The sequence below is a fragment of the Spermophilus citellus genome (genome assembly GCF_964194105.1).
Source record: "Spermophilus citellus genome assembly, chromosome: 4".
NCBI classification, from domain to species: domain Eukaryota; kingdom Metazoa; phylum Chordata; class Mammalia; order Rodentia; family Sciuridae; genus Spermophilus; species Spermophilus citellus.
Window position 1 is genome coordinate 145,945,947 of NC_138185.1, and position 14,177 is coordinate 145,960,123.

General features: G+C 34.5%; 1 protein-coding gene across 1 annotated transcript; it reads right to left on the bottom strand.

The window, feature by feature from the left end:
- Positions 1 to 9,527: 9,527 nt before the first annotated feature.
- LOC308646212 (olfactory receptor 4F21-like) lies at positions 9,528 to 10,463 on the bottom strand (the record flags this gene model as incomplete). The annotated part of the gene is made up of 1 exon (XM_081288876.1): positions 9,528 to 10,463. The coding sequence occupies one exon, from the start codon at positions 10,461 to 10,463 to the stop codon at positions 9,528 to 9,530; it is 936 nt and encodes a 311-aa protein (XP_081145002.1).
- Positions 10,464 to 14,177: the final 3,714 nt, after the last annotated feature.

Here is a 14,177-nt window from a genome sequence, read left to right on the forward strand (position 1 = left end):
ATGGTATTTATTCATTCACAAATGGAAAATATAACTTATTTCTGATGTCTAATGAGTATTTGAATGACATCACCAAAACTGGTGTAGATGTTTCTTCCCTTTTCCTTTTATCCTTTAAGAAATCAAATATCACTTTCTCTGAAATATTCATTAAAGACCCAAGCAGAGTAAATAAAATCAATGAGCTATTGTTATATCTTGTATATTCTCTATAGTAATTAAAGTATAATAACTTTTTACTTGTTACTTTCTTATTTTGTCTCTTTGACAAAGTATGGCAAAGTGAGTAAAGTTCCCAGGCAGTTTGAATTCTCTGTGCCTAATTTTTTTACAAGGTCCCAATTAGTAGGGGTTGTAGACCATGTGAGGACTATGCAGGCTGGTATACAAGGTCTTTAGAAAGGCCAATCCAGTTATAAAGCAAGTATGGCCACTCATGGGCACCACTTTTCCCATAACCACCCCCAAGGGGATGAATATGCTTCCATACTTGTTGTTTGACTGTGCCATCCTAAGGAGTAAATTACATTAACAGTGGACCAGCCTATATATACAGAGTGTAGAGAGGTATTACTGCATTATTTAATTCTATGCAGAGAGGAACTTTCCTTCTCATTTACACCTGTGATGAACTGAGCCACCTAAAGCTGTCAAACACAGTGTATCACAGCACACACAGGCTTAGCTATAGTCTTTTGTTTCAGAACAAAGTGGAAGATATGATATTTGATATTTGATGCCTGTATATAAGAGAAAGTAAATTTACATTTAATTCCATAGGGTAGACATTCAATGTGTCTGTGAGTGGTGGGTATTTCTCTACTTTAACATCACTTCCATTGCACCCAGGTGGCTGGTTGAAAATGCCATGGGAGACCAGAGGAGGAGAACAGAGGCAGCTTGTTGTATGCTCAGCAATCTGTTGTTTTGCACCTCTGCAATGGTGTTGGCTAATTCTGCAAATAGATTAGCTTTAAGGATATTTTTAACAGGTATTAAGATATTTTTAACTGGTATTAATACAGGCCAGTCTTGCTTATTCAATAATATATAAGGAACCTGATAATTCTGAGAATAGTACCAGCTTATGGCTCAACCCCAGGTTTGCAATCACATATCTCTTGTCTAAGTGGTCCCTGTGGTTTTGGCAAATAAAAGTATAACAGTGAGGTTGTTACAGATCATGATGAAATGATGCATTCCCCTTTAGAGATTAATAGGCCCGGATTAGTACTTTTTTCTTATTTCTATGTTTTGTCCTTGTCCCTATGTTTTGTAAGGACCAGAGAGCTTTTTTGTCTTGTGACATGTCTTCCCGTGTAACCAAGCAGTTACATCTTCAGCATACATGTCTTCCAGTCATTTAACTTTAGTTAGATCATCTGCTTCCTGATTATCTGGTGGGGAAACATGGCTGTGTTTTGCTACGCAATACACAATCAGTTCCAAATGTGACAATTGTTTCCAAATGTCTTCATATTTGTCCCCTTCCATAGCTATGACTATGTTCCTAAGGGAACTTGTTTATCACCCTGATGTTGCAACAGGACCCACTCAAACCTATCAGAGCAGCTAACAACATCCAATTCATAGGTGCTCCTGGACTAATATGCCCAAGGCTTGAAATTAATCCATAGCTAATTTTGCTGGAGAAAAGGCCTTGAGGTATTGATGTTCCCAGTCCCATCAGGCTTTCCTTTTTACTAAATCACACAATAGTTCTAACATTTGTGCTATGTATGGAATGGAAGAACATCAGCATCTCAATAATCCAAAGAAGGTTTGTGACTGTTTAAAAAACTTGAACTTTGTCTATCACAGTACTGCCCAACCAGATAACCCCTGAGTACTTGGCAGATAGCCCAGGTCCTTACAATTTGGAAGAGTTTATACGTTAGATTGCAGAAGCAGTGACATAATCAGCATTAGCTTACTTAGTCTGCTTCTATGACCAACATCCCCAGGAACAGCTGTCATAGATCAAGTGCAAGAAAGTAGCTTTCCACAGACAATACTAACTTTCCTTAATTCCCAGTGTGCACAAGAGAAAGACATAGTCCTTCAAGATAATATATACCTGGATTTTCTGGCCCAGGCTTGCTCTATTTCCTTAACTTAGCTTGTTTTCTTCCTCCGCTCTATGGAGGGGGAGACATCAAGAGGGCACTCAGGGATGTGGTTTCTTACTGTTTCTCTTTCCTTTAGGCATGAAACACTGGGTGATCCTTATGAAAATAAGAGCACAAGGATATACACATATACATATGTATTATAGTATCCATTTATCTACCATCTATCAATCTACCTACCATCTAACTATATCTGATTTGAATAGGAGGCACTAGCAAAAGGGAACTGGAAACAGAAAGGGAAAGGAGATTTAGGAATGAAAAGAATTAAGAGGAGAGGTAGCATAGTAACCAGTTGCCAGAGAGTTGAAGAGCAGATTTCCTCTGTCCCTGTTTAGGAGTTACTCAAGGAAAAATTCAAGAGATGGAGATGCACACAAAGATTAGCACCCTCTTTTGAATTGCCACTGTTTATTAAGAAAAATGATTGTAAATAATTCAGATGGTTAGTAAGGAAGCCAATTACCAGGACTATACAGTAGGATTGGATATAATCTATAATTGCTTCTTGAAAAAGCCAGGTTTTTCTGTGCTCACCATTTTCCCAGTGGTAAATTATCATGATTTGCAGAAAATGTTACAGGGAAGTTAAATAGTGTAATCAGTCATTCTGTGCTTTGATATTTTTTTCAAGTAAAGAAAAAATTAGGTTTACTTTAGATGTGAACTTAGTTATTCCAAATATCAGAAACCTTCATTTGTCTCCCATACACTTTTGAGAAATAGTGAATCAATTATTGAACAAATCATGGGAGCTGCAGAAGTAGTGCAAAATTAGAGGGGAAAGTTATCTATTTTTTCACAGCTCCATGGAAATTTAATATGCTACAGAATTCATTCATTTTAAGTGCATGATTCAACAATTTTTTAGTAAATTTATATAACTAGGTAACCATTATCCAATTCAATTTTAGAACAATTTTATTGTACCATAAAGATCCTTTTTACTTATTTGTAGTTAATCTTCACTTCCACTCTCAGAATAGGCAAAAACAATTTATATCTGGCCTTTATACATTTACTTTCTCTCTGTGTATCATATAAATGGAACATGCAATATCTTCTGTGACTAGCTTCTTTTAGTTAATATACTATTTTTAAATTTTTTAAGTAGTAACTTTGTTGAGCTATAGCTCACATAGACAGATGTTTAATCCCTGAAAATGTACATTTCAATAGTTTTAACACATTCAACAGAGCCAGTTCTCACTTTTCAGAAGAGTTTTACACTTACCATTTTCCTGTTTTTGTAATAAGAGGTGTAATAACACAGATTGAATAGTGTTTATTCCAGAACCAGGCTGCCTGGAAATCAGCACTATCTAACATTCTAGAGAGTTACATTTTCACCATCCTTGTGCTTGAATTTTCTGCTAAGCAAAATGAGAATGTAAGAGTTGAAATTAGGTAAAATGTTCAGAAATTTTAACATCCTATTTTTGATATCTATTTCTTTTTATTACTTTGTATTCCATTCATCATATGCTACATTTTATTTATTATTTTTCACTTGAGGGCATTTGGAATATTTCCAGTTTTGATTAATTATGAATGATGCTGCTATAAATGTTAATATTTAAGATGGTTAATATTTTTAATTTCACATTTAAGTTTTTTTTTAGGTATTCTTAGCAATGGAATTGCTGGGTCATATGATAAGTTTATGGTTAATGTTTTTAGTGGTCTGAATGTATTTATTCTTATTCTTATTCTTAATTTTTTTTTTAGTTTTGACTGGACTCAGAAGCCTGTGTCTTTTGGTGATCTGTTCCTGGAATTTTCCTTTAGCTTCTTTCATTTTCTTGGTCAAAAGTTTGGCATATTCTACAGTCTCTTTCTTATCCTTGTTAGTATTCTGTTTATTCAGAGCAATACACTGGGCTGGTCACTTGTGTTGCAGGACATGTGGAGAAACAAGGGACTGAATCTTTGGAGTTTTGGTTCTTTTCTTTTTAATTAAATTAGATTATTTTATTTCATTTGTTCTTTTTAGGCACACATGATAGTAGAGTGTATTTTGACAATACTATACATACATAGAGTATGACTTATTCTAATTAGGATCCCATTCTTGTGGTTGTACATGATTTGAAGTTTCACTGGTAGTGTATTCATATGTGAACATAAGAAAGTTATGTGCAATTCATTCTATTGTGGTCCTGTTTTTTTTTTACCTTCCTTGCTAAGGGTTTTCTGACAATATGTTGGTGAACAGCATCTTCCTTAGAGAGATTGAAAAGTTTGTGGATTCTACTAGCTTTTTGGGGTTCCAGTCTACAAGGCACAGTAGACTGCAAACCCAGGAATATTCATCTCTTTTTACAATAACTAAGTTGAGAACACTCAGATTGGCATCCACAATGCAACCTTGAATAGATTCTGCAGATTTCCATAGTTTATAAAGGGAATGTCCCTTTTATAGTAGCAGGTTAACATGGTCATGGGACAAGACACCCTGCTTCATGGGTAGAACTTGTCTGTTGCCATTTCTGTCACTAATTTAGATCACATAACTCTTCCATTCCTTACCCAGAGCATCAGCAGCAACTTCTGTGGCTATATCCTTCTCATAAAAAATAAAAAGTTTGCTTTCATCATCCATTTAGTTTCTGGCCACCAGTGGCTGGGAGGAGATAGTCAGCTTCATGTTGGTCTATGGATAATATTTTAAAGAAACTGTCACTGTATTCCAAAATGGTTGTTCCATTTTACATTCCAATCAGCATTGAATTAGATTTCTTATTTCTTGGCAGTTTCAGCACCAATCATTACTGTGTATCTTTGATTCTGGAAACTGTGAGTGATATTGTAGTCATGATTTGCATTTCCCTAATAAGTATTTATGCCAAACATCTTTTGTTAGGGTTATTGATTTTATTCTTATATTTTCTTTGATGAAATGCATATTGAAATTTTTGCTCATTTGAAAAATTAGATTTTTTTTCCTTTATAGCATTCTTTATGTATTCTTGATACATGATCTGTCTTAGATATCACATTTTTTTGGTACCAGAAATTAAATTCAGTGGCACTTAATTACTGAGCCATATCCCCATCCCTTTTTAAATTTTATTTGAAGATAGGGTCTCACTGAGTTACTTAGAGCCTTATTAAGTTGCTGAAGCTGTATTGAACTCACAATCCTCCTGACTCAGTCTCCCCAGCCACTGTGATTACAGGTATGCACCACTGCACCTGGGTAGATATAACTTAAAAAAATACTTATGCAGGTCAGTGGCTTCTCTTTTCACTTTGCTTATGATGCTTTTTGAATCGCAAGTGTTTCTAGTTTTGATGTAGTTCATTTTGTCATTTTTTTATATTGATCATTATTTTGATGTCTTATCTAAAACTCTTTGCCTGGTTCATGGTCACGAAGTGCTTCTCCTATGTTTTCTTTGGAAGGTTTCAACTTTTAGCTCTTATATTTAGTTATTTGATTCATTTTGCTATCCATAGTTTGAGATAAGGGTCTAAAATAATATTTATATAAATCTTTTTTTTTAATTTGTTGAGCTTCTTAAAGTTTGGATTTGTAGATTTATATCTCTTATCCAATTTTGAAAGTTTTCGGGCATTAATTATTTAAATAATATTTATCACCTTTATTTTTTTTCCTCTTTGTCTGGGATGCCCATTGTAGACATAGGGGTGTATTTGATGGTATCATATAGGTCTTTGAGATTCTGTTCATTTTATTCACTTTTTTCTGTTGTTCAAATTGAATAATTATATTAATCCATCTTCATGCCAGCTGATCCTTTGTTCTGCCATCTCAGATCTATTTTGAACAACTCTATGTAATTAAAAAATCAGTTGTTATAACTTTTAATGACAGTTTCATATATTTAAACTCTACTTTTAAAATAATTTAAATTTTAATTAATTATCTATTTTGTTACTGAGTTTTAAAAAAATTCCTCATGTATTCCACATATTAATGCTCTGCTAGTTGAATAGTTGCAAATATTTCTCCCTCTTGTAAGTTGTCTCTTCACTCTGCTGTTTTTAGTTATTTATCTTTTTGATATTGTTTCCTGTGCTTTGGGGTTCATAACCAAAAAAAATGTCATTAAGTGTTTCTTCTGCCTTTTACTCTAATGGTTTCAGAGCCCTTATGTTTAGTTCTTTCATCTATTTGAATGGATTTTTGTACAGGGTGAGTGAGAAGGGTCAAGTTTCAATCTTGTACATGTGGATAGCCAGTTTTTCTAGCACCCTTCATTTAAGAGTTTGTCCTTTCTTCAGTTTAAGTTTTCAAAATACCTTTGTAGAGAATAAGTTGGCTATTGATTCATGGCCTTATTTCTGGGATCTCTATTCTCTTTAATCTATTTGTCTGATTTTTTGCCAGTACCATGCTGTTTTGGTTACTATGGATCCATAGAATGTCTTGAAATCAACTATCACGGAGCCTTCAGTTTTTTATTTTTGTTAAAGATTTGAGGTCTGTAAATTAGTATGGTTATTATGGATAACAGTATGAAGATGCCTTACAAACTAAAATTTGACCCCCCATATGTAGGTATCTTACTTCTTCTGGGTATATACATCCAAAGGAAATAAAATCAGTTTACCAAAAAGGTATTGCATGCCCTTGTTGATTGCAGTAGTATTCACAATTGTTATGATACAGAATGGAAAAAAAAGTGATACATGACAAAAAAATTATTCAGTCCTAAATAATACTGAAATCTTGTCATTTTCAGCAAATGTCCTAGAACTATAGGGAATTATGTTAACTGAAATAAGCCAGACACAGAAAGATAAACACTGTATGTTCTCTCTCATATGCATAAACTAAAAACAATCAGTCTATTCCTAGAACTATAGGGAATTATGTTAACTGAAATAAGCCAAACACAGAAAGATAAACACTGTATGTTCTCTCTCATATGCATAAACTAAAAACAATCAGTCTATATGTAGAATAGGAATTGCTAGATGTTAGGAAGCATGAGGGGATGAGGAAATAAAGGGAAGTTGGGTAATGGGTATGAAAATACAGTTAGGTAGATGTAATAAATTCTGGTGTTCTGAAGCACAAAGGGATTATGATAGTTCATAATAACTTATTGTACATTTTGTGACTAACCAAAAGAGATGACACAAACTACCAAGGATACAAAGATTAGAACAGGGAAATATCAATTACCTTGAATTGATCAGTACATATTATGTGCTATGTATTAGTGAAAAAATTATTTTCTTATCACTGAAATATCACACTGTACCCATTAATATATACAATTAATATATATTATTAAAATAATTATACCAGGTATAAAGTATTTAACTTGTTAATTTAAGAATAAACCACTGTGAATCTCTCCTCAGCCAAAGCTATACTTGCAAAATGGGCCCATGAATGAAGACTATGTTATGGTAGAAAGAAAAATTATGTATGAGTTCCATAGAGTGGGCCTCATCTAACATAGGATTTTGCTAGGTTTCAGCAGTGCAGAATGTTTGACCTGTAAGCTAAATGATAGATCCTCAAAATAGTTACATCTTTTGAAGACTGAAATCAACCATTGAGTTGCATACATTGAACTCACTTTCATACTGAAGGAGACAGAATTTTCCTCATAATTTTTTCTTTATAGTATCAATATATTTTCTGAGAATGTGTTGTCTTTCAGAACTTTGGCCAGTGCCATTACCCAAGAGTTTATGAACTATCTAATTTCCATTATGAAATCTTGTATAATATTTCTTAGATCCGGGGTACCCACTTTATTACAAGGCAATTGCACAATACACCAATTAGGAAAACCATCAATCAGATCACATATTACAACTTAAAACTGTCAATCTGATAGAACACTGAAATAGTACTTTAAAATAAAACTAAGTTACAAAATTAAATATAACCCCCTGCAAAGTTGGTAATGTATGCTTTAAGATATATGTTTTAAGTCAGTTGTCTTCAGATTGTTCTACTGATGAAATATGTAGTTCTGGAAACTAAGGGATTTCAGTGACCTTGTATAGTTTCTATCTCTGGTCTTAAAATTTTAGCATCTACTAGAGTCTGCAGAATGCTTCCCCCCCCCCAGGGGGTGGGGAGTGGAATACACAGTACAGATTCTAATAATTCTAGAATTGTAGCCCCTATCTTGTCACAGAAGTTTTCTTATGTTGAAAGATTAGCAGGCAGCAGACTGAATTACCTCATTTTAATCTCATATTGGATATAAGAGTGTTTCTTTGTAATGGGCAGTGAAATGAAGAGTTTGTCTAAATGAGGGATCCACCAAGGCACTACCACCTGGTGGTTCCATGATTGATGAAATAGATCTGTGAAAGAGCAATTTTACCAACAACAGACTAGCAAGGGTGTTTAAACCAGGGACTTGTGCTTCTCATAAATGAAGTGGGATACCTCGTTTATCAAGCAACCCAGATCAGTAGAGAACTGCCTAATGATGAGGGCAATTTATCTAGAGAAATAGAGAAGGTAATGACTATCAGTTAGGATTGAAAATCCGGCTGTAGATTATTCTATCACCTTCAAGTTCTAGGTCTTTGTGTGCATGCATGCAAGTGTGTGAGTGTTTGAGGATTTGTGATAGGATAAAGTGAAATTAAGTGGGACCTAAGTGTCTTTGCAGGTGAAAAAAATCTTCGCATCTGTTATTTCCTTGCAAGAAGATGGTTGCTTATTGCTAGCACCTAAAGTCTACCTGCCAGTTTGTCTCTGACTTCCTGACGTGCACAGAGTGGGACAATCTGGACATGCCAAAGAATTACTGCACTCTTTAAAATGAAAAAAAATAATCCATACATCTTGCCATTCAAGAGAAACAATTTTAAGTTTCAGGATTGGCAGGGTCACTTGGAGGGCCATAATGGGCATGCATCCTAGTTGAATTTATCAACATAAGAATCCTTCACTTTTATGATTACTTCCTCATTTTCTTACTGATGCTTCAAAAAATCAGCTTACACATAAACTATCTCCTATCAATTTATGTCTTAGGTCTGGTTGGGAGGGAATCTGATTTAAGTAGCTAAGTAGATTCACTAATCTTACATAAATAACACTTTGATTTGATGTCTCCTGACATTAACCAGAAAAGTGTGCATTTTATTTGCAATGTTTATGGGAAACAAAAGATATTCTTTCTTATGTCAAAGAGATTATGATAGAAACCATAAAGTATTATTTATGAATAATGCTGCTATCTTTTAGACTAGCACATATCTTGATAGATACATATTTCCCACAGTACTAAAAACAATAAGTGCTTTGTAGAAGTAATAGAAATTTGTTCAGTGAGGTAGTAGGTGCCATGCCTAGTCTGGCCTGGACAGTGGGTTGAACGTCATATGTTTAAATAAAGATGTCCAAGAGGCAGGCCAATGAATAGGTCTAGAATTACAAAACAGTTCAGGTCAGCAGAATCTGACATAATTTTTCTGCTTGCTTAATCTTTTTATGGCTATCTGAATTTCTTTGTTCCTTAATGTATAAATGATAGGATTCAAGACAGGGGTGAGAGCAAAGTCAGCAATGAACAGGTACTTGTCAACTGAGGATGTGGGGAAAGGCCACACATAGAGAAACATACATGGAGTGAAAAACAGAACCACCACAGTGATGTGAGCTGATAACGTGACAAGAGCCTTAGACAAGTCCCCAGAGGAACGTTTCCAGACAGTGACCAAAATGAAGGCATAGGAAAGGAGAAGCAGCAAGAAGGTGATCAGGCTCATGAATCCACTGTTGGCAGCAACGACAAACTCAAACTTGTCTGCATCTGAGCATGCAAGCTGTATGACCCTGGGGAAGTCACAGTAAAAGCTGTCTATTGTATTAGGACCACAAAAAGGCAAGTTCATAACAAAAGAAAACTGAGACATAGCGTGGATCACTCCTGTTACCCAGCCAATGACTACAAATAAAATACATCTTTTAGGGCTCATAATGTTCAAGTAGTGAAGAGGCTTACAGATGGCTGCATACCTGTCAAATGCCATGGCTATGAGCAGCACCATCTCCACTCCTCCTATAATGTGGATGAAGCATATCTGTGCCATACAGCTTTGGAAAGAAATTGCTTTGTATTCATTCAAAAGATCTAAGATCATTTTTGGAACTGTGGTGGAGGAAAGTCCCACATCAATGAGGGACAAGTTGGCCAGCAGGAAGTACATAGGAGAATGTAAGTGAGAATCAGCAATCACCAAGAAGACAATGAAGAGATTTCCCAGGATGATCCCTAAGTAGAGCAAGGAGAACATCACTGTGAGAATAGCTTTAGTTTCCCAAGAACCAGAGAGTCCCAGCAGCACAAGCTTGGAAACCATAGAGGCATTCAGTCCGTCCATTGACTTGGGCAGAAGAGCTGGTTTTAAACATCTGTGGATAAAAACTAAGGAAGAGTCAGAATCAGTGGTAAAATGTGTACTCATCATTAGTCCTGCTAATTTATTTCTATGGGTTACAAACATGAGAGTTAGAAATCACTGAACCTGATAATAACAGAAGGAAATAGAAAAATTATAATAGGCCACATAAAAAGAGAAAGAACATGATGTATATAAGATGAATGCAAATGGGGCAAATGGGTTATTCTCCTTTTTATCCCATGAGCAGACTTTTTGTTTGTTTTTTTTTTAAGGATTTCTACACATTTTTCCCTAACCATCTTCACTTTCTAGGTGTTCTCATAATCTCAGGTGACAATAATTTCAGATATTTTTATATTAATGGTTTGTAGCACTCACAAATTATCCTTAGCTGAATTTCTTACTTTACTCTCCAGTGTTTTCAGGCCAAACTGTTTAATACATTTCACCCTGTTTTGCTTTTGTGTGTGTCTTATTTTTATTTGAATAACTTACCATGGGGGCCTGTTAAGTTAAATATTCATAATATTTAACTCATGACTCATCATAATGAATAGTAGGACTTACATACTCAATACTTTGTTGCCTACAAAGATGGAATGCCAGTTAGAATGTAAAATGTGAAAATTAAGGAGTGCCTTTTTTTTTTTTTTTTTTTTTTTGGTACTGGGGATTGAACTCAGGGGCACTTGCCCACTGAGCCACATCCCCAGCCCATTTTTGTATTTTATTTAGAGACAGGGTCTCACTGACCCTTTCTTGCCTTTTCCTGAGGCTGGCTTTGAACTCATTATTCTTGTGTCTCAGCCTCCCGAGGCACTGGGATTACAGGCGTGCAACATGATGCCAGCAAGGAGTGCTAATTTTAATAGATAGCGTTTATTGAATGGTTTTTCATGCAAGACACTAGGCTTGGCACATTACCAGACTTAATACACAAATTTCCCTCTACTGTTTTATTAGACACATTTAATAAATGAAGAAACTGAGTTTCATAGGATAAAATGTCAACCATGATTTGAATCCAGACCTCAGTAGAAAGTAATCTCGTACCTAACCATAGTACTCTGCTCTTTATGGCCAGTACCCTCAAGTATGTATTACGCATCTTTCCCAAATATCATTCAATTAAACTTTATTTGATTTTTACTTTCCTTAAACTATTAATGTAGTGAACTTCTTCTAAAAATGAGTCTTTAAAATTCCAAGTCCCCTTCCAAGTCTTCATTTTCTCTTTACTTTCATTGGGAAAGTTATCTTTACTTTTCCTTCATTCAACTGTAACACTTTGTTTGTATAGATTTTTTTAGAGAGAAATTCTAATGCTTAATATTCTATATAATATGATTTTTCAATCTTATTTTTCTTGATATTCCTGCAGGATTTGTTACTTTTGTCATGGCCTTATTGCTGTGACTTTTCCTATCTTTGGCTTCTTGACTTATATAAAGTCATTTTCCTTCTACTCCTTACTAACAGAAATTCCATTTTTTTTTCAGGTAGTAAGTTGAAATCTATCAATTTTAGGCAAAATACCTCTACTCCAGAACAAGATGAATTATTTTTCTAAATTTATTGTTTTAATTCTATTCATTTCAGCCTTAAGTTTGTTCAAGATGGTGTCTGTGATTCAGTACTGTTCAATGAGATTTAAACCAATGTCTTCTCTAGAGGACTTTTCTTCTTAAATGAAAGGATACACCTTCATGTAGAGAAGGTTTTTTCCCTGTACTTAATGTTATGCTTAAATGTGAAGGAACCACAAAATTCTAAAATACATAAACTGAATCAATAGCAACAAGTTAGAAGAGGCCTAGGACCCAAAGCCATATTATACCACTTGTCCAAAACCAACAATGGTCTCTCTAGATTTAAAAAAAAAAATTTTAAGAGAGAGAGAATTCTTTTTAAATATTTATTTTTTAGTTTTTGGTGGACACAACATCTTTGTTTGTATGTGGTGCTGAGGATCAAACCTGGGCTGCACGCATGCCAGGTGAGCACGTTACCGCTTGAGCCACATCCCCAGCCCCTCCTAATTGTTTTCTATATTTACAACTTCTTGTCTATATCTTTTAATAAGACACTGATTATTTGTTCTTTGCTCATCTTTAATAATTGCATGACTCAGAGTTCTGACCCAACTGTCTCTTTTTCAAATTCAATGCTGACTTATTTAAGTTTGTAGCTACATATTTATTTCTTTTTTAAGATTTGTTTTAATTAGTTATACATGACAGTAGAATGCACTATGATACATCATACAAAAATGGAGTATAATTTCTCATTTTTCTGGTTGTACATGATGTAGAATCCCAGTGGTCATGTAGTCATATATGCACATAGGGTGATAATGTCTGATTCATTCTACTATCTTTTCTATCCCCATACCTTCTCCCTTCCCTTCATTCCCCTCTACCTATAGTAACTTCATTCTTCCTTAATCCCTTTTCTCCTTATTGTGAGTTAGCATTTGCATATCAAAGAGAACAGGTTTTTAGGGATTGGCTTATTTCACTTGGCTTCACTAAAGAAAAGATAGCCTATTCAACAAATGGTGCTGGGAAAATTGGAAATTCACATGTAACAAAATGAAATTAAACCCCTATCTCTTACCCTGCACAAAATTCAACTCACAGTGGATCAAAGATTTAGGCACTAGAACAGAGACCCTGCGCCTAACAGAAGAAAAAGTAGGTCCAAATCTTCACCATGTCGGCCTAGGATCTGACTTACAAATTGACATCTAAGTTTAGCTTTATCCTTGAACTCCAAAGTCATATGTCCAGAACCGTACGTGGCATACACAAATGAGAGCCTCACCTCCACCTTCAACTTAGCTGATTAAAACTGAACTCCTGGTCTCATCTGCTGCATATCCAACTCCAATCTACTCATATCAACTCTGTTCAAATCTAACTTACTCTAATGCTTTAATAAATGTCATTACCATTCTTCCAGAAAGCCAGCCTAGGCACTTGTGTGCCGTTGCTGTCTCTTCTTCACTGTTCATCTCTGATTGCACACTTTTTATTCTCAAATAGTTCTTAAATCAATTTCTTTCTCTAAATTTTCATTATCATTTTAATATGCTTTAATTTTTCATATTTTCTCATCCTGATAACTAAAAGGTTATTTATTATATGATATCTTTACTTTCTTTTTTCCCCCAAGTCCAGAATCTTCTATACTCTGCTTCCAAGAATGACCATGTAAAGATCAACTATGGTCTTGTCATTTTGTAACTTAAAACCTTTGATGGTTCTAGCAAAGGAAAATTCTACATGATACCACACAAAACTCTGAGTGTAGAAAGCCTAGTTTTATTTCAGAGGGTATTTCCATAATGATGTTAGGAAATTTATATACCATGCAGTTGATGGGTAAACTTCAAAATCTGATTAAAAATCTTAGTAAAAAAGGAAGTGCTTAAATTATTTTATTCAGGATATTTTGGGGATTTTTAATCTGCAAGCTTCTGATTTTAGATGAAATATTAAAATTAAAACACAATGAAGGAATCCTGATAGCACTATGGTTCAATAATATATTATAAATTAAGTGATACCATTGAAAAGAAGGTAACGAAACTGTAATCATTACTTGTCAAATCACATAACTGTCTGCCTAAACATCATAAGACAATTAACTGGGAAATATTAAATTTAATGATTATTTAAATGAATATTAACT